Below are 23,666 nucleotides of genomic sequence, written 5' to 3'. Positions count from 1 at the left end.
GAAAGAAAGAAAGAAAGAAAGAAAGAAAGAAAGAAAGAAAGAAAGAAAGAAAGAAAGAAAGAAAGAAAGAAAGAAAGAAAGAAAGAAAGAAAGGAAAGAAAGAAAGAAAATTTAAGAGGAGATTTGGGAAAAGAGCAGATTAGGTTTTAAACCTAAGTTCTCAAGCTCTGAAGGGAATTTCACTTAATGGGAACTTGTTAAACTTCCTTCTCCTTTTCTCAGTGAAATCGTTAATATCCCGAGTTGCGAACTCAAGTGCTGATAAAAGCACCTGAAGTCAATGTTGAGTCAGGTCAGGTGTAAGACAGGAGGAGTGGCAAGGAGTGTGTCAAAGTGAGGGTGCATGACTCACCCAGGCACGTTCAAACAGCTTCTGCGTGGATCACACTTGGGATCTGCCAGCCATGGCCGAGCAGGTCACAATCCTTGACTCAGACCAACAATAAAGGTCTGACAAGTAATATATATAAGTCCTGTCCTCTTAGGGGTATTTTGTGAGGAGTAACCTAGGAAAACACTGAGCTTTGAGAGAGAGGATACAAATGAATATACAGATGAATATTAATAATAATCAAAAGCAGAATCACTCACTAGCCTACACTGCTCTCCTCTGTCCTTTTTTATTCTTTTAAGATTTTATTTATTTATTTGAGAGAGACACAGTGAGAGAGGAAACACAAGCAGGGGGAGTGGGAGAGGGAGAAGCAGGCTCCCCGCTGAGCAGGGAGCCCGATGCGGGGCTCGATCCCAGGACCCTGGTTTCATGACCCAAGCTAAAGGCAGATGCTTAAGGACTGAGCCACCCAGGCGCCCCTTCTTTTTTTTTTTTTAAGATTTATTTACGTGAGAGAGAGCACACGCGCAAGGGTGGGTGTGGAGGGGCAGAGGGTAAGGGAGAGAGCGAAACTCAAGCAGATTTGGCGCTAAGCTCGGAGCCCCATACGGGGCCCGATCTCACGACCCTGATATAAGACCTGAGCTGAAACCTGAAGTTGGAAGCTTTAACAGACTGTGCCACCCAGGTGCCCCTATCCTACTCCTAAATAACCTATCCTACCAGGATTTTTTTGGTCTCATCTCTTCCACGAAGCCTTCCCAACCACTCTAGACATACCACACTCTGCCTTCTCTGAACACCAGTTATATTCAATACCTGAGGTACATATTGAGTAATTGGGCGATGATGCAAAGTTATGGCCCAGTTGTATGGATATTACCTCCCAGACAAGATCACACATGCTGTGAAAGTCGTTTCCTACCTTTGTATCCTCCACTGCTCCTAGCGAAGCAGCGAACCTAACAGGTTCTCAACTAGGACCTCTGGAATGAAGTGGTCCAGCACCAACCCCCATGTGCACACCAAACCCGCCCTCCCCTCCTCACCTTGGCCCTGCCTCTCTGCCAGGCTTCATCCCATGCCCACAGACTCTCAAATTTAAGGCTAGGGGCGCCTGGGTGGCTCAGTCGTTAAGCGTCTGCCTTCGGCTCAGGTCATGGTCCCAGGGTCCTGGGATCGAGCCCCACATCGGGCTCCCTGCTCCACGGGAAACCTGCTTCTCCCTCTCCCACTCCCCCTGCTTGTGTTCCCTCTCCCACTGTGTCTCTCTGTCAAATAAATAAATAAAATCTTAAAAAAAAAAAAAATTTAAGGCTAGCTGCTCCCTGATTGGCCAAATTACTGAGAATTCTTAAGGCTTTATTTCTCAAATAGGTAGGTGCATAGCTGTCTGGGACTGGCTGGTGCGAAAATAGAGCATTATCTTCCTAATGCATCAATTTACTGAAAGATTGGGGGAAGAAGTTTGATAGAGATAAAGCAGACATGGGTAGAGTATGAAACTGAATGGACAATCTGCATAAACAAAACATAAGGGGCGCCTGGGTGGCTCAGTCGTTAAGCATCTGCCTTCGGCTCAGGTCATGGTCTCAGGGTCCTGGGATCGAGCGCCGCATCGGGCTCCCTGCTCTGCAGGAAGCCTGCTCCTCCCTCTCCCACTCCCCCCCTGCTTGTGTTCCCTCTCTCGCTGTGTGTCTGTGTCAAATAAATAAATTAAAATCTTAAATAAATAAATAAATAAATAAATAAATAAATAAATAAATAAGACACCCCCCCCGCCCCAGTCATTTCAGCTTGTCACTGGTGGGTCTGCACCCTCTGTGCTTCTATCTCCTCATCTATAACAAGCGGCTGCTAGGAGTACCTTCCTCAGTAGGCATCTTCACAGATTACACGGTCAAGACCAATGGAACTTACAAATAAAGAGCACGTGGCATAAATTAAGAGCTCAAAACATTCACTGCCATTATTAACCATTTTTATTGCTTTTTTTTATGCTGATAATTTTCTTATTTTCTTCCTTAGATACCCTCCTACCTAACCCAGGTAATGCAAGGGATCTCTCTCCTTGCCATCCTTTCCATGATAGCTCACTGGTCTTCATAGCTGCTTGCATTTGCTGGTGAACATTTTACTTTATTATTTTAATAAGTTCTACACCCAACGTGGGGCTTGAACTCAGTGGGCGAATATTTAGCTGCAAAAAGATGCTTGCGTATCAGGGTGCCTGGGTGGCACAGTCAGTTAAGTGTCCTACTCTTGGTTTAGGCTCAGGGCATGATGTCAGGGTCATGAGATCAAGCCCCATGTGGGGCTCCACACTCAGCGCAGAGTCTGCTTAAGATTCTCTCTCCCTCTCCCTCTGCCCCTCCCATCTGTGTGTGAACACACTCTCGCTCTCTCTCTAAAAATAAATAAATCTTGGGACACCTGGGTGGCTCAGTCAGATAAGCGTCTGCCTTTGGCTCAGGTCATGATCCCAGAGTCCTGGGACTGAGTCCATCATCGGGCTCCCTGCTCAGTGGGGAGCCTGCTTCTCCCTCTGCCTGCCACTCCCCCTGCTTGTGCGCATGCAAGCTCTCTCGCTGACAAATAAATAAATCTTTAAAAAAATAAAAATAATTGCTTCTCGGCCTTTTGGCTAAGATCAAATGTAAAAAAATAAAAATAGGGCACCTGGGTGGCTCAGATGGTTAAGCATCTGCCTTCGGCTCAGGTCATGATCTCAGGGTCCTGGGATCAAGTCCCGTGTCGGGCTCCCTGGTCAGTGGGGAGACTGCTTCTCCCTCTGCCTCTGCCTCTCTCTCATGAATAAATAAATAAAATCTTAAAAAAATAAAAAAAGGGCACCTGGGTGGCTCAGTCGTTAAGCGTCTGCCTTCGGCTCAGGTCATGATCCCGGGGTCCTGGGATCGAGCCCCACATCGGGCTCCCTGCTCGGCGGGAAGCCTGCTTCTCCCTCTCCCGCTCCCCCTGCTTGTGTTCCCTCTCTCACTGTGCCTCTCTCTGTCAAATAAATAAATAAAATCTTTAAAATTAATTAATTAATTAATTTAAAAAAATGGGCGCCTGGGTGGCTCAGTCGTTAAGCGTCTGCCTTCAGCCCAGGTCATGATCCCAGGACCCTGGGATCCCTGCTCAGTGGGAAGCCTGCTTCTCCCTCTGCCACTCCCCCTGCTTGTGTTCCCTCTCTCGCTGTGTCTTTGTCAAATAAATAAATAAAATCTTTAAAAAAATAAAAATTTTTTTTTTAAAAAGATGCTTATGTATCTAATGGCGGAACAGAGGAAGGAAAAAAAAGAGATCACTAAGGAATGTAAAAGCTACTGAAGAGGTACAGGGGAAACCAAAAAAATAATATTTTTAGCCCCAGGGTTTTTTCTTTTAAACAGGTAACTGAAAGGATAACCTAAGTACTAGTTGCCCTTAGGGAACATATCAAATCTGGCATGAGTTCACCAGCTGGGCTGAATTAAGGGGCGATGGCACTCCCCAGCAAATATACAACTGCAGCCGAGTAACCGTGACAGCACGAGGTTCTTTCTGTTCCAAGTGGCCTAGCTCACTTCTCTGAAGGTTCTCCAGAAAAATGGCAGCAAGGATCTCAAAGCTTGGCATGGAACAACCTGCATGCTGATTTCCATGGGGCATGTGCCCACAGAACCTCCAGTCACCTGCCCTAGACAAATTAACTGCTGGCTTATGCTGCCCAGGGCAGCCATAATCTCTTATGACATCAGAAAGAGAAGAACTCCCAGGCTAACCAGCCTCCGCACTCAGACACTGGTCACCCGACCTCTCACCCGCTGGGTAACACGATAAGCATCTCACCTCCCTCACAAGTCAATGAAGAGCTGGCAGCTGGTAATGAATCAGACCCTAACAAGCTTCAGGAGGACTGACATCAATCAAGAGTAGGAGAATGTAACAGTAGAACTGTTTACAAAAAAATCCTGATGTTAGTGTGTTTTAGACACAAGGGTAAAGAGAAACTATCCTCCTTCCTCTATAGCCTGATTGTTCCTTTCCAATGTAGACACTGCCACCTAATCCACATATTTGTCTTTCAAAAATTCCAAACCTCAGGGGCACCTGGCTGGCTCAATCAGTAAAGCATGGACTCTTGATCTCGGGGTATGGGTTCGAGCCCAATGTTAGGTGTAGAGATTACTTAAAAATAAAATATTTTGAGAAAAAAAAAATTCCAAACCTCCCATCATTCCAGGTTTTCTTGGGCTCTCCTCCTCCTGAGGCCCCAAGCTGTTAGAGGAAGGCAGGGAGACCTCTCTGAGAAAGCTAGGGAAAGCATTTGAGGCAACTCCAGAAAAGGTTGCCTGGAGACCAGATGATCTTGAACTTTAGTCACCTTGGCAACAGTATGGCCCTTTCTATTGAATCTGTAAGGTTTAGTCCCAGTCATCAAAGGCTAGCAGGGAATTTTCTGATTCAAAATGGAGACTCTTACGTAATCACTGATGCCACCTCTCCCCACAAAATATAATAACTTATATAAATAGATACTTCCTGATGTGACAGAATTGGAAAGTCGGAGTTTCTACACTTAAGAGATCAGAGGCTAAAAAAGGTATTATATAAAACCTATACAAATTCAACTATAAAATGGTTCTCTCACGTATTCAGAACTGTAAATACAGACAACAGTTAATTCAATATCAATTCCCTTATTCAATAGAAAACTAAGCAGCTATCTTTAAACAGATTTACTTGCTCAGTGAGGGTATACTCTACTGGTAGATGGCTGAGCTATTGCTCCCATGGAACCTGAGCAAAGCACTGAGTGGTCAAGAAGTGGGAAATAATCCTGCTAGAAAAGAGGGATTGGAGCCTGGACCACACCGTGGCCAACTGGCAGAAGAACGATCAGGTCAGCATGATACACCAGGAAACAACTGAGCAGGCCACTAGAGAAGAGGCCTGCAGACCTCTCTCCTGCACACATTCTGCAAACTCTTCCCTCCTCATCATCACATTTCCTATTCAATAATGAACATGAAAAGTAGCACTTGGGCTCCCTCTGAATCCAACAATGCTATATGAATCAGGTGGAACCTCATAAATAAGATACAGCTAATAACTTTTTAACATATACTAATGGCATTAAGAATGTGTTTTTTTTTTTTTAAGATTTTATTTATTTGAGAGAGAGAACAGAGGCAGAGGGAGAGGGAGAAGCAGGCTCCCTGCTGAGCAGGGAGCCCGATGTGGGGCTCGATCCCAGAACCCTGAGATCATTACCTGAGCGCAAAGCAGACACTCAACTGACTGAGCCCCAAGAATACGGTATGTTTTATGTACTACTATAGAAAGATGACCAAGACACATAATAAAGCGAAAAAAAGCAAGTTGTAGAACAGTAGGAATATGATCCCATTTAGGGAGAAAATATATACATCACATACATATACTTATGTATGCACTTATGTAGGACTAAGAATTTCTAGAGGCATATACAAGTATTAACAATGGTTACGATGGGGGTGGGGAGGGACCTTAACTTGAACCTTACACATTTCTGTACTATTTGAATTGTTTATCATGAACACATATTGCTTTTAGAAATTAAGGAATGACTTTTTAAAATAACCAAACAAATACAATTTATGGGAATATCCTTTCAAGAGGCAACTGGCAATATGTTTCGGGAACCTTTAAAGATGGCTGCACCCTCTGACCTTCTTAGAAGTAGAATAACTATTGAGAAGAAATATATAGCACTGGGTTAAAAGCATGGACTTGGTAGCCAGACTAGCTGGTTCAAATTCTCCACCACTTACTAAGTGAGTCATATTAGGCAAATTAATTAACTTCTCTGTGCCTCCACGTCTTTACCTCATCGAGCTGGCATGAGCATGAAGTGAATTTCACTCCATGTGCAGTGCAGAGCATGGTACATCGTAAGCATTCCAACATCAGTCCAAAATAGTACTAGGAGCTGTAATTGATCCTAAGGAAATAGGCAAAATGTGGCCCATTCCTTTAAATACATGGAAACTGTAAGCAGGAAAAAATGAAAACCACTACTAAAACAAGGGCAAAATTAAATGTAAAAAATGATCTATCCATATAAAAAGCATACAGCTACTTTAAAGACCTATTTTCATAAAATATTTAATGGTGTGGGGAAAAAATACTAGGCTTCAATGTTCCATGAGAAAAGCGAAGTATGTAACTGCACATACATACACTACGACCCCAATTCTCTCTTTAGTAGCAAGGGGCGCCTGGGTGGCTCCGTCGGTTAAGCGTCTGCCTTCGACTCAGGTCATGATCCCAGGGTCCTGGGATCGAGTTCCACATCAGGCTCCCTGCTCAGTGGGGAGCCTGCTTCTCCCCCTCCCGCTCCCCCTGCTTGTACGCTCGCTCTGTCAAATAAATATATAAAATCTTCTTTAAAAATTAAAATACAAATAAAATTAAGTAGAAAGGATCACTTAACACCATTTATTTATCCATTTTTTACACAAAAATACATTGCCATTACAAAGAAAGCTGCTATTCACATCCTCATAAAGGTGTCCCTGTTTTCCGGTGGAAGAGTTTCTCTAAGGCAAATTCCTAGAAATGATTTGGCTAGAATATATATTATGCATCTCTTCACCTACACTAGGTACTTCTGAATGACACTTCAAAGTGGTTGTACTGAGTTGAACTTCAACTGGCAGTCTGTAAGAGTTTACATCGCTTCACATCCTTTTTAAAATTTTATTGCCAGGGCGCCTGGGTGGCTCAGTTGGTTGGGCGACTGCCTTCGGCTCAGGTCATGATCCTGGAGTCCCGGGATCGAGTCCCGCATCGGGCTCCCTGCTCAGCAGGGGGTCTGCTTCTCCCTCTGACCCTACCCCCTCTCGTGCTCTGTCTCTCATTCTCTCTGTCTCAAATAAATAAATAAAATCTTTAAAAAAAAAAAATTGTATTGCCAGACTTATCAGTGTCTGCCCTCCTAATGCTGTGGTTTTTATTTGCATTTCTTTGATTGCTAGAGAGTTGAGATTTCATTTGTGCATCAGAGTTTTGATCACCTCTTAGGTGATTTGTCTCTCCATTTTCCCAAAAGCTTATATACTTTTTCCTGACCATATTCCTGTGTATTTTATCTAAAATAAAGAGAAAATCATATTGAAAAAAAAATTACATTTATCATATTAGAACATAGCCCTGGCCTTCACAAAGTGTTTTTACTCAGTGAGTTAGTGAGGAATTGGACAAGGCTAAAAATACCAGAAAGAGAAAGAAAAAACTGGGAGAAGCTGGAAGCCAAACAAATTAGTCTGACATTGATAATTTATCTGTTTATGCCCATCCCCACTCTTCTGTTCCAAAAAGAATTCAAGGTTCCTTGTAGAAATAAATACAACATAAAGCCAAATAAAATCAATGAAGAAAAGACAGCCATTCTATTATACATGGCTATGAACTATGAAAACTTCAGTTAGTGTGTCTTAACAGCTATAAAAACTCTAGTGGGTCAATTTGCCTAATGCAGACCTTACAAGTAGCTTTCTATAGAACGATAATCGGAAAATTAACAAACTTCTAATTTAAAGAAGAGATTAAAAGCAAAACAACAACCAAAAAAGATAAAATCAAATTTTTCAAGGATTTCAGTAAGTTGCAAGCACCCCACAATTCCCTGGGGAGAGCCAAAAACACGTGAGTTTTGAAACCGATAACTCCTTCCCAGGGACAGAAGCAGCAGGTCCCACATCCCAGTCTCTGCCCCAGAGAACAGAACTAAATATAGGGTCCAGGTGAAACTCTTCGGACACCAGTTACCACGAATCATTACAACTCCAGCTGACCAGGCTCAGTGTATTTACAGAAAACTTCACGACTCATACCACCTCATACGCATAGTGTAACTATTTTTCTCAAAATTGCCTAACAAACTGGCCTGGAGTAGGACATCCAAGTCCCCTGAGGGTAAAATCCCTGAGCATTAATTACTGCTTACAGCAGTGTCCCTGACAGTCTAATTTAAACATTAAGCTGGGTTAGCTTAGAGAAGACCTAAGGAACTCTAGAACCCAGCCATTGGCTTCATCATTAAAATTTATACTGATCAGATTCACAGCCCTTTGTATACCACAGTATGGCCTAAGCCTCTCTTGAGGATGTGTTCAATACCTGAGTGTAATCCTCCACTGTGACTACCCTTAAGCCATTTCAAGGACATTCACCAGTACATCTAAGTAGACCTTAACCTCAAATCTAATTAGAAGTATCTATTTCATGAATTATTCAAATACAATCATTTTTCACAGTTTTTTCCTTAATATTCTCCACACTATTTAACACGTACTGAACATTTACTATATACCACGTACTTTGTTTCTTCAAGGGTGCTGTTCTATTTGATCCTCAGCTCAACTTCATTAGGAACCTTCTTTTATTATTCCTATTTTACAGATGAGGAAAATGGTTTGAAGAAGTACTAGGAGGACAAAGGTTATTGTCTATCTTGTTCTCCACTGTACTTCCAGCACCTCAAACTCTACCTGGCACATGGATGCACTCTTTTATTTGTTGAATGAATGAACCAACAAACAAAGTAAGTTGCCAAGACCAAACCACTGGTAAGTAGAACTGGGATTCCAACACAAGTCTGTCTGACTCCAGAACCCAAGCTTTTTTTTTTTTTTTTTTTAAGATTTTATTTATTTGACAGAGAGAGACACAGCGAGAGAGGGAACACAAGCAGGGGGAGTGGGAGAGGGAGAAGCAGGCTTCCCGCGGAGCAGGGAGCCCAATGTGGGGCTCGATCCCAGGACCCTGGGATCATGACCTGAGCCGAAGGCAGACGCTTAACGACTGAGCCACCCAGGCGCCCCCAGAACCCAAGCTTTTAACCACTGTCTTTAGTCCGTTGAGGCTGCTAAAACAAAATATCACAGACTGGATAGCTTCTAAACAACAAAATGTATTTCTCACAAATCTGGAAGCTGGAAGCCCAAGATCTGGATGCCAGCAAGGTCAGGTTCTGGTGAGGACCTGCCTCCGTGGTTTGCAGATGGTGCCTCTGTACTGTATCCTGCTTGGTGGACGGGGCAAGTGAGCTCTCTGGCGCTTCTTTCCAAGGGCATTAATCTCATTCGTGAGGGCTCCATCCTCATGACCCAATCACCTCCCAAAGGCCCACCGATATCATCACTTTGGGCATTAGGGTTTCAACATATGAATTTTGGGAGGACACAAACATCCGGCCTAAAGCAACCACAATGCAAAAACCACAAACTTTGCTTAAAGGGTAACTTTTCATTTTGAGGGGCGCCTGGGTGGCTCAATCAGTTAAGCATCTGCCTTTGGCTCGGGTCATGGTCCCAGGGTCCTGGGATCAAGCCCCACATCGGGTCCCTGCTCAGTGAGAAGCCTGCTTCTCCCTCTCCCTCTGCTGCTCCCCCTGCCTGTGCTCTCTCTCTCTCTCAAATAAATAAAATCTTAAAAAAAAAAACTTTTCCTTTTGGGCGCCTGGGTGGCTCAGTTGGTTAAGCGACTGCCTTCGGCTCAGGTCATGATCCTGGAGTCCCTGGATCGAGTCCCGCATTGGGCTCCCTGCTCGGCAGGGAGCCTGCTTCTCCCTCTGACTCTCCCCCCTCTCATGTGCTCTCTCTCATTCTCTCTCTCTCAAATAAATAAAATCTTAAAAAAAAAAAAAAAAAACTTTTCCTTTTGATATAATTTCAAACTTGTAGAAGAGTTGCAAGAATGGTACAACGACCTCTGATCCGCAATTTACCCAGATTCACAAACTGTCTACATTGTATCCCACTACAAACCTTTTAAAAACTCAATGGACTGAGCAAATCCGCTATGCCCAAAGTCTGTTCCTGTGTACACCAGAGCCTGCCTCATCTTTCTCCTATCCCTTCCTTCCTATCCCTCCCAGCCCCAGTCTCTATCCCCTAGTCCTCAGGGCATCCTCATATCCCTAGCTCCAATTCTGCCAACATTTCCCAGCCTCTCTCCAGATCCCACCCACCCAGCACTGCCCCAAAGGCCCTGCTCCCTTCCTGCTCCTCTGTCCTAAGCCTGCAGGCATGGTAACACAGAGCTGCGCGGGAAGCAAACTGCAAAAAGGAAGCTGTATTCACAGGATCCCTTTGATGAATTCATTATAAAGAATGCTAAAGTAAATATGTACAAAGTAAAGATCAGAAACTGTTTTGTTTTTTTTTTTAAGATTTTATTTATTTATTTGAGACAGAGAGAATGAGAGACAGAGAGCATGAGAGGGAGGAGGGTCAGAGGGAGAAGCAGACTCCCTGCCGAGCAGGGAGCCCGATGCGGGACTCGATCCCGGGACTCCAGGATCATGACCTGAGCCGAAGGCAGTCGCTTAACCAACTGAGCCACCCAGGTGCCCTAAAGATCAGAAACTGTTGAAGTAAAATCCCTGAAATACTAAAAATAGGCAAAACAGAAAAAAAAAGACACCAAATAAGCAAAAGTACTTAAACAGGATTCCATGTCCAATGATATGAAATGACAGAAATGCGACATTCACTGTATGAATATATTTATATATATATGCACATATATGTTTATATTTACACACACACACACACACACTTTTGACACAATCTACTTCAAGAAAATATAACCCAGAAAAATAATTCCAGATACAGAAAGAGCTTTTATGATATTTAGTTGTGGTTTTTTTTTTTTTAAGATTTTATTTATTTATTTGACAGAGAGAGAGAGCGAGAGCAGGAACACAAGCAGGGGGAGTGGGAGAGGGAGAAGGAGACTTTCTGCCAAGCAGGGAGCCCAAAGCGGGGCTCGATCCCAGGACCCTGGGATCATGACCTGAGCCGAAGGCAGACACTTAACGACTGAGCCACCCAGGCGCCCCACAATATTATTTTTAATAGAGAAATTTTACTTATAATCTCTTATCCAACAACTGTTATTTTGGTATGTTGAGGCAAAGAAATATTGTGCAGTTATCAAAACTATTTATAAAAACCCTATAATAAATACAGTAAAATGTTGGGGTCCCTGGGGGGCTCAGTTAAGTGTCCGACGCTTGGTTTCAGCTCAGATCATGATCTCAGGGTCGTGAGACAAGAGTGCTGCACTGGGTGTGGAGCCTGCTGAAGATTCCCTCTCTCCTTCTCTCTCTCTCCCTCTGCCCCTCCCCCGCTCACTCTCACGCTAAAAACATAATACAGTAAAATGTTTATGAAGTTTCACGGGGAAAGGATTACAAGTTTACATCTATAATGTGATAACAAGCTATATATATATATTTTTTAACACCCAGAACATGCACTATGAGAGCACACATTAAAATGCTGACGATGGCTATCCCCAGGTGGAGGGATTGTAGTTGGTTCTTGTTTCCATTGCCATAACTCCGCTACAGTATCCAACGTTTTCTACGCTTAACACATATTCCTAACATAAGCCAGGGGATATGGATTTAGACAAACACAATATAAATGCATCACTGAACAAACTGTCCTAAACTTAGAATTCCTATTCCCACAATGATATCAACAATTTTGACATTCCTTTTGGGAAGTCTTTTCCCAGCTTTTACTAGGCCCAGGGAATGCTTTGATCAATGCGCCTGTGCTAAGACATCAAGATTTCACTGAGACTACCTAGTCAATTCTAAAACGACAATTTTCAATAATGGAAAATACTTTTTAAGGCATACTTTCCGATTATCCCATTCTCTGCCCCACCACCACCACTACCACTGTTTTAGTGATTTCTTGCCTGTTGATGCCATAATGATGTAGGAATGGTAGAGTAGCCATACTGCTATGGGAGTGAAGTGGTACTACCCAGCACAGTGATCCCACCTACCCAGATACTTGTGAGGCCTAAGATGCCATCTGATAAAGAAGGAGCAACAGTTTAACCCTTGAGGGCCCCAGACAGGTTATACAGCATCTGCTGTGGTTGGTGGGCTTGCAGCTCACCCAGATGGCAGGGTCTCTGTTACAAAGACGTAAGCACCAACCATCAGGGTGGGGAAACAAGGGGCGCCTGGGTGGCTCAGTCGTTAGGCATCTGCCTTCGGTTCGGGTCATGGTCCCAGGGTCCTGGGATCGAGCCCCACATCGGGCTCCCTGCTCGGCGGGAAGCCTGCTTCTACCTCTCCCATTCCCCCACTTGTGTTCCTGCTCTCGCTAACTCCCTCTCTCTGTCAAATAAATTTTAAAAAAAGAAAAAAAGGATGGGAAACAAAAATCCTTGGAAGAGCAGGGTGCTTTATAAACAGGATTTTACTGTATTATCAAAACAATACATTGACAGTACTGCTGAGATACACAAGAAAAACAATTTGCCTGATTGAAAAGGACAAAGATACAATGCTTAGAGATGTTTCCCAAAAGATAGGCCTCACATCACTGGGGTATACAAGATGAATTTTAGGGGCATGGCACAGGACTGTAGGTGATACAGTGAAGAGCATCAAGTTCCACAGAAGAAATTACTCCTGTTTAAATTCATTTTCAAAATTTCAGATTCTGTTAAAGAGAAAGTCTCAGGTAACAGCATTATCTTTATCATCTCCTGAACACTTGCTAATCCCCCTTTTAAATAAAGAAAAAAACAAGCCCCAGTCTCAGAACCTTCCATGAACAACAGTCCCTAGAAAGGAAATAATATGTTGTTATATTTGTTGAGAGGCAGGAGATTCTTCCTGGTTTTAAGGAGCTCTAGAGTAAACTAGCCAGAGCTGCTACTTAGTTAGTAACTGTGTGTAACAAATTACTTTACCTCCCTGTGCCTCAGTTTCCTCATCTGCAAAATGAGGATGGGTAACAATACTTAACACATGAAGCTGGTGTAAGGACTTTTTTTTTTTTTAAGATTTTATTTCTAGGGGCGCCTGTGTGGCTCAGTCATTGAGCATCTGCCTTCGGCTCAGGTTGGGATCGAGCCCCGCATCGGGCTTTCTGCTCAGCGGGAAGCCTGCTTCTCCCTCTGCCACTCCCCCTGCTTGTGTTCCCTCTCTCGCTATGTCTCTCTCTGTCAAATAAATTTAAAAAAAAAAAATTTTTTTTTTAAGTAATTTCTACACCCAATATGGAGCTTGAACCTACAACCCCGAGATCAACAGCTGCATGCTCTACCGACTGAGCCAATCAAGCCCCAAACTGGTGGTGTAAGGAGGATTAAATGAACTAATTCATACAAAGTCCCCTGAACACTGGTATATAATAAACAGCAATTTTTGTTATCGTGTGTCTGTGTTTGTTTTTTGTCTTGGGAAATTTCTACCTGTGGTCCTGGTTTTCCATTTATAGTGATAACAAAAAGTGGCCCTCTTGAATAAATTAATATAGATTAAAAAAAAAAAAAAGATGAATCCTGTTCAGATAACTGAGCCTCAATACAAGGTCAACTCACCAGGGCGGGGCCATACCACAGGAAATGAATGCTGTTTCCTATTGTCTGAAAGCCTGGTTTTTCTCCAACATGGGGACCTGTCACTTTTTAACTTTAACCCAAGATCCCTCTGTGCTCATGCTCTTAGCAGAATGAGCTCTCACTCGGCAGGTGCAAACTCCACTCTTGTGCTTCCTTTCCCGACAACCTCGCTTTCCAGCCCGTTTCCAATCCCCAGCACCAACAAAAGGGGAGCTGAGTGTTCTCACCACCCACTGGTACCCCAACAAGAAGCACTCAGGGCAGGAGCCAACTGACCTTCAGGGCTTTGAAGATGACCCCCGGGTGCCGGGGAGAACGGGTGGTGTTATTCTCTAGCTGCTGCTCCAGAGCTCGCCGCAGCCCAGAAAAGTCGGTGGGAGGGTTGTAAGTCCTCGTTCCCTTGTAGTGAATGGAACTGAAGGCTTCAGGGAAGCGGCCCAGCTTCCGGAACCGGTCCTGGATGAGCTTTTCAGGCACCTCCGAGGGGTGATCTGGACAAGGAAACAGGTACGTAAACAATAACCTTTCTTTAAAAAAAAAGATCTGTCTTGCATCATAAAAGTAATATATAATCTGACTCTCTAAAGTACATAAACAGGCAGAACTAATCTATGCTGTTAGGATTCAGGTTACTGTTAACCAGAAGGCAGCATGAGCAGGGCTTCCCCATGAAGAGGGTGCTGGCATTTCATGTCATTTTCTGCTACTGATTTCACGGGTACAACCAGACTGTGAAATCATCATATTAATACACTTGTGATAGGATGTGCACTCTCTGTATATACATACTTCAAGGGAAAGTCTTTTTTAATGTGCTCATTGTAAAAAAATCCAAACAGGTCAAAGCATGAAAGAAATAGATTTCCTCTGCCCCCTCCTACTTGCCAGAGGAGACTACAATTCAGTGTTTGTTTGCCCATTCAGACTTCTTTTTCCTACGCACATACCAACACATACATGCAACTTGCTTGAATCAATTACATACTGTAAGGACCTATTCTTTTCATGATACTCTGAGAAGTTCCTTATTTTTTTTAATAGCTACATAGTCCTCCATCCTATGGACATATTTAACCAGTCACCTACAAATGAACATTTAAAACAAATGGCTACTTTGAACATGCTGGTCTTATGCTGGTGAAGCTACAGACAAACTGCCAATGTAGCTGAGGGTAGTTTCACCAATATTTATCCAGAAATTTGTGGAGTAGTATTACAAATGAATTCAATAAATATCCTGGAGATAAATGTTAGAAGGACTTTTTAATTTCCTCTAATATTTTAATAACAACAACAACAAAATCACTCCAATTACTACTGGAAATACGGCCTTACTCATTTAAAAGTACAGTCATCAAAAAGAAGTAGCCAAAATTCTGTAGTTCATCCCTAAATCCATCTCTCCCTGAATTTTTCCTGTGGCAATGACTTTGGGTCCCAGGGTATCCCAGGGTCAACCATCAAGGAGTGACTCCTCCCAAAGCCACCCAGGTACTGGCTTGGCCCCCCTCCCCCCAACCCAACATCATCTCACGGACTGTCTCTGGACATAGAATCTCTGCTCCCAAATGATTATGGGAGCTGGGTTCTCCTCATTTGTAAAACAGAGAATTCATTTGCCTTCTAACTCCCTCCTAGAATCCTCAGTCCAGAAAAGGAACAGGATCAAATAAAATCAGAAAATGGGACGCCCCAGATGGCTCAGTCGGTTGAATGTCCGACTCTTGATTTCAGCTCAGGTCATGATCTCAGGATCATGAGATCAAGCACCAAGCCCCGCCGATGGGCGCGGAGCCTGCTTAAGATGCTCTCTTCCTCTCCCTCTGCCCCTCCCTACTGTTCACTCACTCTCTCTAAAAAAGAAATCAAAATAAAATAAAATAAAATCAGAAAGTATGAGACAGAAAACTCTTAATTATCAATTTGCCCACAATTCTGGCACCTCTCCTTTACCCTGCATAAACTCTGGCTGCCTTGGTTCCATCTCCAAATTTCAAGCAGCAGCAACAGTATTCCTTAGAAAGAGCTCTGGATTTAGGAATTGGAAACCTTATTTTGAACCCCAGTTTTGCAACTTACTAGCTGGAAAAACTCTTGGTTACATAACTCAAGCTCTCTGAGTTCAGCTTCATCTGTAAAATGGGGCTGCTATTGAGTGGGCCGAATAACAAGGATACAGTAAGTTAGCATTTATTTTTTTAAAAACCACCTAACGTGGTATGGTACAAAGCAAAAAAAAAAAGTTATTTGTGAAGGGCTGGTTATTTCAAAATCCTGAACTAGAAATTAAACCTTCCCCTTACGAAGGTTGTAAAAATCCAAAGTGGCATAAAAATGCAGATCACGGGGTGGGGGGGGTTGGCGCCTGGGTGGTTCAGTCGGTTAAGCATCTGCCTTTGGCTCAGGTCATGATCCCAGGGTCTTGAGATCGAATCCCACATCGGGCTCCATGCTTAGCAAGAAATCTGCTTCTCCCTCTCCCTCTGCCCCTCTGCCTGCTTGTGCTCTAGCACGCATGAGCTCTCTCTCAAATAAATAAAATCTTTAAAAAAAAAAAGAAATGTGGATCACAGGAAGCATCCTCAAGTCAGTATTTCCAACCTTCTCTCCTTACCTCAGATCACCTGATAAGAAGCATCTGCTGGAACGTTTAGATTTCTCATTCTCCCGCTAGACTCGGGTCCTTCTGATTCTAACTCTTTAATATAGCCCCAGTCTGTCCATTTCCCTCCTGTGCCACTGCCCAGGCTCGGCCCCTATCACTTCTCATCTAGCACCATGGTAATGTCCTGGCTGGTCTCCCTGCCTCCAGCCATGCCTCTATAGTTCATCCTGCAACAGGCTGCCGTACGATCTTTAGAAAATACAGATCCGATCGTGTAACTCCCTGCTTAAAATCCTTCAGGGGCTCCTGTCCTATTTGAGAACTGAGTCAAGGCAGCCCATGCTCTGACCCCCAAGTAACTCCACCATTCCCTCCAATACAATCTGTGCTTCAGACACAGTAAGAACCTCTTCATTTATTCATCCAACAACGCTGAGCATCAAGCACTCATCCAGGCTCTTTAGGCACAGCAGTGAATAAGACAGGCAAGGTTCCTGCCTTCATGGAGTTTCTGTTGTAATGGGAGAGAAACAAAAACAAGTAAGCAAACACACAGGAGGATCTCAGATAGTGACAAGGGTCCTGATGCAAAGGAACAGAGCGATGCAGTAAGCGTGCAAACTCGGGGGCAGGAAGGACCACTCTACAGGGGATGGTGAGCCAAGGCTCCAAGGGGGTGGTTGCTGAGCTGAGTCTGAAGTACGGCCTGCGGAGGGAACAGTGTTCCAGGCCGACAGAGCAGCGTACGCAAAGGTGGAAACACAGAAAAGGCTGGTGTGGCTACCGGACGGAGCATATACAGAGGTGGTGTGTGCACGCCCGTGCGCGGTGGGGGCATGTGGGCAGTGGGAGGGGAAGAAGGGGATAACCAGAGAAGGAGTTCAGAGAACAGGCAGGACTCAGAGTAAGGACACCGTCATGAGTTTGTAGGGAAAGCCACTGACAGCTTGTAAGCAGGAGCACGGCACGATCTAAAGCATAAATAAAGCTTGGGAAAGAGCACCTGGCTGCTGCGTGGAGCACGCACGGAGGGGCTAGAGGGGGCTCAGGAGGCTCTGGCAGAACTACCTGCACGAACCCTGCGGGTTCCGGGACACAAGCTGCCCCTTCAAGCCACCAGGGGTTTGCACGTTCCAGAGCATCCTTCCTCTCCTGCCCTAGCAAGCCACGTGTCTAGGTTCAAGCCCCATCTCCACTCCTCTTTCCCAGACCCCCTCAGGAGGTGTAACGTGTCCCTCTTCCGCACTCCCACAGCTCCAGAACCCACATCTGCTACATTAGAGAACACGTGTGGGCTCCGCAACTGGACAGGGAGCTATTCGAGGGTGAGAACTGCTTTTCTCAGCTCTGTGCCCCAGTATTCAGCACATGGCATTGTGTCACTTGAGAAATCTGGCTGACTGGGCGTCCACGTGGCTCAGTCAGTTAAGTGTCTTGCCTTCGGCTCAGGTCATGATCCCAGGGTCCTGGGATCAAGCCCCACGTCGGGCTCCCTGCTTAGCAGGCGGTCTGCTTCTCCCTCTCCCTCTCCCTCTGCTCCCCCCTCTGCTCATGCTCTCTCACTCACTCTCTCAAATAAATAAAATCTAAAAAAAAAAAAAAAAAGGAACTTTGTTAACTGATGGGACGCCTGGGTGGCTCAGTCGGTTAAGCATCCAACTCTTGATTTTGGCTCAGGTCATGACCTCAGGGTTGTGAGATCGAGGCCCATGTTGGGCTCCACGCTGGGTATGGCACCTGCTTCAGATTCTCTCTCTCTCCCTCTGTCCCTCCCACCGCTCTCTTAAAAAAAAAAAGAAAGAAACTACGTTGACTGAATGAACAGGTAAATGGTATGAGTGAGTGAGGGGCTAACACTGCTGTCCCCACCTGTGTCCAATTACTGTTGCTGCACTGCTCCCTCATCCTCAGGTCATCCTCAGGTAGGAATTTGCTTCCTACTTCTCTAAGGAAACAACCAGTAAGACAAGTCCCACACACATACCACATCTACCAATTACCTGCAACCGTGTCCGTATACTCTGCCTTCACTCCTGTGCTAACGGAGGGACTGTCCATGCTTCTAAGGCCAACCCACACACATGGGCCTCACTCCAACTGTTCTGCTCGCTTCCATCTGCATTGTTCCCTTCCTAGTAAAGCATTTGCACCAGTACACAAATATCTGCAATACCTCCCAGCTTCAATTTAAAGGAGGAAAAACCCCTTGAAATCCCACATCAGCCTCTAGCTATCATTTCATTTTTCTGCTTCCCTTTATAATAGAACTCTTTGAAAGAGTGGAATATATACACAACCTTAATTCTCCTCCTCCTATTCTCTCTTTAACCTATCCTGATCAGGCTTTCACACCCATCATCCCTGGGAAACAGGTCTTATCCGGATCACCAAGGCTCTCTCTACTGCCTAAGCCAATCGGTAATCCTCAACCCTCATCCTGACTGGATTCTAACACTGTTGCTCACTCCACCCTTCTTCAAACACTCCCTTAGGTCTTGCCCAGGCAGAAATTTTGCTGGGCAATCGCCCTCCACCAAGTTACTACAGAAGCCCAATGGCTGCCTCCTTGTACCCAGAAAGGTCAATCTGTGACGCGGTCCTCTGTCTACTTACCAGAGCCCAGCAGCTGAGTGTGCACAGTCTCATGGAAAATGATAACAGCAGGGCCTAGGGTGGACAAGGGGACATCCAGGCCACAGCGAGCAGTGGTAGCCTTGAGCTCCTTGGTGAAGTGCTTCAGATAAGCTTCTGAGGCGTCCCCAAGGAACTTGAAGAGGTCATTATGCAGCCGGTCTGCATGAGTTCGATAGATGACGAGGTCTGAGATGGCCAGGACCTTAAGCAGCAGTCGTGTTCTCTGGCTGAGATTCACCGTCGCCCCCAAGAGCCCTTCTGTGTCTATCACTGCTACTTTGTGGACTGGGTCATATGCCGCCCACACCCCCACAGTGCAGGACTCCTGGGCAGGGGAAGTTTTAAAGACTTCACGGCCATAAAAGAAAGTGTGGTTGAGAGTATGAGACTTTCCATCACCAGTATTTCCAAAAATGGAAACCACCTTCAAATGCTGATCAGGTTTACAGTCCAATTTCCTAATAAAGTCCTCTTCATTCATTACCTTCAGAAAAAAAAAAAGAAATATAAACCGCATAATAGTTAGAAAACTTGCAAGAACAACAACTGCTTCCCAAGGTCAAGGTCCTTGATTGAATGGTCAAGGTGGCAAAGAAAAGAAGCTCCATGGGGCGCCTGGGTGGCTCAGTTGGTTAAGCGACTGCCTTTGGCTCGGGTCATGATCCCAGGGTCCTGGGATCGAACCCCGCATCGGGCTCCCTGCTCGGCCTCTCCCTCTCCCGCTCCCCCTGCTTGTGTTCCCTCTCATGCTGTGTGTGTCTCTCTCTCTCTGTGAATTAAATAAATAAATAAAATCTTTGAAAAAGAAGAAAAGAAAAGAAGCTCCAGGATGATAGGCTCCCATCCAGCCTAACTCCCAGCAAACAGCTAGGAGGAACTTTCAAAGATTTAGGCAGTACAATTTAGTGCTCATGAAAGAGCTACAACTATAAAACTCTTAGAAGATGACATACGAGTGGAGTACTTGGGGGGCTCAGTCAGTTAAGCATCTGCTTTCGGCTCCGGTCGTGATCCCAGGGTCCTGGGATCGAGCCCTGCGTTGGGCTCCCTGCTCAGCAAGAAGCCTGCTTCTCCCTCTCTCACTCCCCCTGCTTGTGTTACCTCTCTAGCTATCTCTCTCTCTGTCAAAATAATAAATAAAATCTTAAAAAAAAAAAAAAGAATTCCTTTAACTCAAGAAAAAAAAACTGATTAAATATTAAGCCAAAAATTTGAATAGACATTTTCCCAAAGATTTACAAATGGCCAATAAGCACACGAAAAAACACTCACCACCACCAGTCATTAAGGAAATGTGAATTAAAACCACAATGAAGTCTCACTTCATATCCACTAGAACGGTTATGATCAAAAAGATAGTAACAACAACAACAAAAATCTTCACATAGCTATTGGGGGCACCAACCAGCACCACTGGTTGGCTCAGTCGGTGAAGCACACGACTCTTGATCTCAGGGTTGTGGGTTTGTAGCCCTGAAGTGGATGTGGAGATTACTTAAATAAGCTTTAAAAAAATTAAATAAATAGGGGCCTCTGGGTAGTTCAGTCAGTTAAGCATCTGCCTTTGGCTCAGGTCATCCCTGAGACTGAGCCCTGCGTGGGGCTCCCTGCTCAGTGGGGAGTCTGCTTCTCCCTCCCCCTCCGCCGCTCCCCTGACCCCTCATATTCATGCTCCTGCTCACACGTGAGCTCTCTGTCTCTAATAAATAAAATAAAATCTTTAGGGTGCCTGGGTGGCTCAGCTGGTTAAGCGTCTGCCTTCGGCTCGCGTCATGATCCCGGAGTCCTGGGATCGAGTCCCGCCATCGGGCTCCTCGCTCAGCAGGGAGTCTGCTTCTCCCTCTGCCCTTCACCCTGCTCTTGCTTACTCTCTCTCTCAAATAAATAAAATCTTTAAAATAAAATAAAATCTTTAAAAATAAATAAATAATAAAAAATTAAAAATTAAAAAAAAAAGATTAACAAGTGTTAATGAGAGTATGGAGAAACTGCAATGCTCATGCCCTGCTGAGAATGTAAAACGGCAAAGCCACTCTGGAAAACAGTATGGCAGTTTCTCAAAAAGTTAGAGAGTTATCGTATATCTCAGTAATTCCACTCCCAGGTATGTATCCAAGAGAACTGAAAACATGTCCACACAAAACGTGAACACAAATGTTCATGGCAGCAATATCCATGATAGCCAAAAGGTGGAAACACCCACATCTCCATCAAATGATGAATGGATAAACAAAATGTGGTGTATGCATACAGTGGAGTATTATTCAACCATAAAAAAGCAATGAAGTACTGATGCATGCTACAACATGGATGAACCTTGAAAACATCATGCTAAGTGAAAAGAGCCAGACACAAAATACTACATATTCTAGGATCCCATTTATATGAAATATCCATGACAGGCAGATTCACAGTGACAGAAAGTATATTAGGAGTTGCCAATGGCTGGGGGAAGGAGGGACTACGGAGTGACTGCTAATGGGTAGAGGGTTTCTATTTGGGTTCATAAAAATGTCCTGGAATTAGTGCTAAGGGCTGCACAACTTTAGAATATACTAAAAACACTGAATTATCCACTTAAAGGGTGAAATAGGGGCGCCTGGGTGGCTCAGTTGTTAAGCGTCTGCCTTTGGCTCGGGTCATGACCCCAGGGTCCTGGGTTCGAGCCCCACATCGGGCTCCCTGCTCGGCGGGAAGCCTGCTTCTCCCTCTCCCACTCCCCCTGCTTGTGTTCCCTCTTTCGCTGTCTCTCTCTCTGTCAGATAAATAAATAAAATCTTTAAAAAAAAAAAAAGGGGGTGAAACATATGGTATATGAATTACATCTCAATGAAGCTGTTATTAAAAGGGGGGGCACCTGGGTGGCTCAGTCAGTTAAGTGTCCAACTCGATCTGGGCTCAGGTCATGATCTCAGGGTATTGAGATCGAGCCGGGCATCAGGCTCTGCACTCAGCATGGAGTCTGGTTGAGATTTTCTCCCTCGGCCTCTGCCCCTCCCCCGCTTGCGTGCATTCTCTCTCTCTGAGAGAGAGACTTCTAAGATGACCAAGAAGAAAAGGAATAATGGTCATGTCAAAAATGGCCATGGCCACATGCAGCCTATTTGCCGCACCAACTGCGCCTGTTGCATACCCAAGGACAAGGCCATTAAGAAGTTCGGTATTTGGAACATAGTAGAGGACACCGCCATCAGGGACATTTCCAAAGCAAGTGTCCAAGCCTATGTGCTTCCCAAGCTGTATGTGAAACATACATCCACAGCAAGATAGTCAGGAATCGCTCTCGTGAAGCATCGTAGGACCAAACATCCCCACCCCGATTTAGACCTGCAGATAGATGCTGCCCTACGACCTCCACTAAAGCCCATGTAAGGAGCTAAGTCCTTAAGGACTGAAGAAAAACTGTTCTCTGGAAAAAAAATAAAATGGAGATTATACTAAAAAATGTATTGGTCAAACTTCATCAATCCATAATTCCTCTGTTTACAGTTAAAGAATGCTGTAATTCTTTTAAAAGTCAGGGCAGGAGGGAAGAGACCTGGTGCCAGTGAGATCCCAGACTGGACCCCCAGAAAGATGCTCAGGGCCCCAAATCTCAAAATACAGAACCTCAGGGCCAAAGCTCCTAATCCAAACAGGCAATGTTCTACTCCAGCAAGGAGTGATGAACCTTTACACCTAGTATCCTCCAGCCACAAGAGAAAACATACCTTCTGATTCTCAAGAGTCTGCTGGTTGGATAATGAGAAGTTAGGGAAATGTAGACAGACCATGGGTATGATAATACCCTCATTTCCCATAACCTCATCAAGATAGTAGACTACTCATATCCTATTAATAATATCACTGTTGTTGCATTATTAATGCATTAAGGTTAATGACAATGCTAATAATTTACCCAATGCCCACTACAACGACAGTGCCTTTGCTAGATCCATGAGGGCAGAACCATGTCTATCCAATCTTTTCATCCCAAGTATCTGGGACACAACCTGAACGTAGGAAAAGCTCAGTATCTGGTTATTGAATGAATAAATGAATGAATGTCGTGCATGTTGCTAAGTACCGTAACCACTTTTCTCCACCCTCTATCCTCCACAGGGCCTCACACACAGCAGCATTCGATAAAGCCGGTGATGGGCTCACTGTCCCAGACAACTGAGAGGAACAAGAAGTTACACAGAACAGCCCATTTGGGACTGGTGTCACTCACTGGTCCCAAACAGCCAGGCTAGCTGCAAGAGAAAGAGAACAAAAGCGCCCTAAAGCTCTACTGGCAAGGAGTTTGATGAGGTCGCTGCTCTCGGGGCTACGTAAGAGCGGGCGCCTGGAAAGGGGGCACACGGGGGCCTTTTGGTACACAATTAACCGTCTCAGGATCCCTATGAAGTACCCACCAGGCGATGCACAGAACATATATCAAGAAACAACTCATTTGGGAGGTGCCTGGGTGGCTCAGTCGTTAAGCAACTGCCTTCGGCTCAGGTCATAATCCCAGGGTCCTGGGATTGAGCCCCGCATGGGGCTCCCTGCTCCGCGGGAAGCCTGCTTCTCCCTCTCCCGCTCCCCCTGCTTGTGTTCCCTCTCTCACTGTCTCTCCCTCTGTCAAATAAATAAAATCTTTAAAAAAAAAAAAAAAAGAGAAACAACTCATATGGGATGAAAATAAAGCACTCCCTGTCA

The 23,666-nt window shown here is 44.7% G+C and overlaps 1 protein-coding gene and 1 pseudogene across 2 annotated transcripts in view; one reads left to right on the top strand and one right to left on the bottom strand.

Moving 5' to 3' along the window:
- Nucleotides 1–23,666, bottom strand: part of ZFYVE1 (zinc finger FYVE-type containing 1) — a 58,865-nt gene that overhangs the window by 11,808 nt on the left and 23,391 nt on the right. For both annotated transcript variants that reach the window (XM_034993180.1, XM_034993181.1), the window contains exons 3-4: nucleotides 18,963–19,467; nucleotides 14,021–14,235 (exon numbers count right to left, since the gene is read on the bottom strand). In XM_034993180.1, coding sequence (XP_034849071.1) covers nucleotides 14,021–14,235; nucleotides 18,963–19,467 — 720 coding nt within the window. The remainder of the gene's footprint in view (nucleotides 1–14,020; nucleotides 14,236–18,962; nucleotides 19,468–23,666) is intronic.
- On the top strand, nucleotides 21,966–22,355 carry LOC118002603 (annotated as a pseudogene).

Source organism: Mirounga leonina, unplaced genomic scaffold, assembly GCF_011800145.1.
Source record: "Mirounga leonina isolate KUSES-001 unplaced genomic scaffold, KU_Mleo_1.0 Mir_82, whole genome shotgun sequence".
Classification (NCBI taxonomy): domain Eukaryota; kingdom Metazoa; phylum Chordata; class Mammalia; order Carnivora; family Phocidae; genus Mirounga; species Mirounga leonina.
This window is presented reverse-complemented; position numbering and strand designations above follow the sequence as displayed.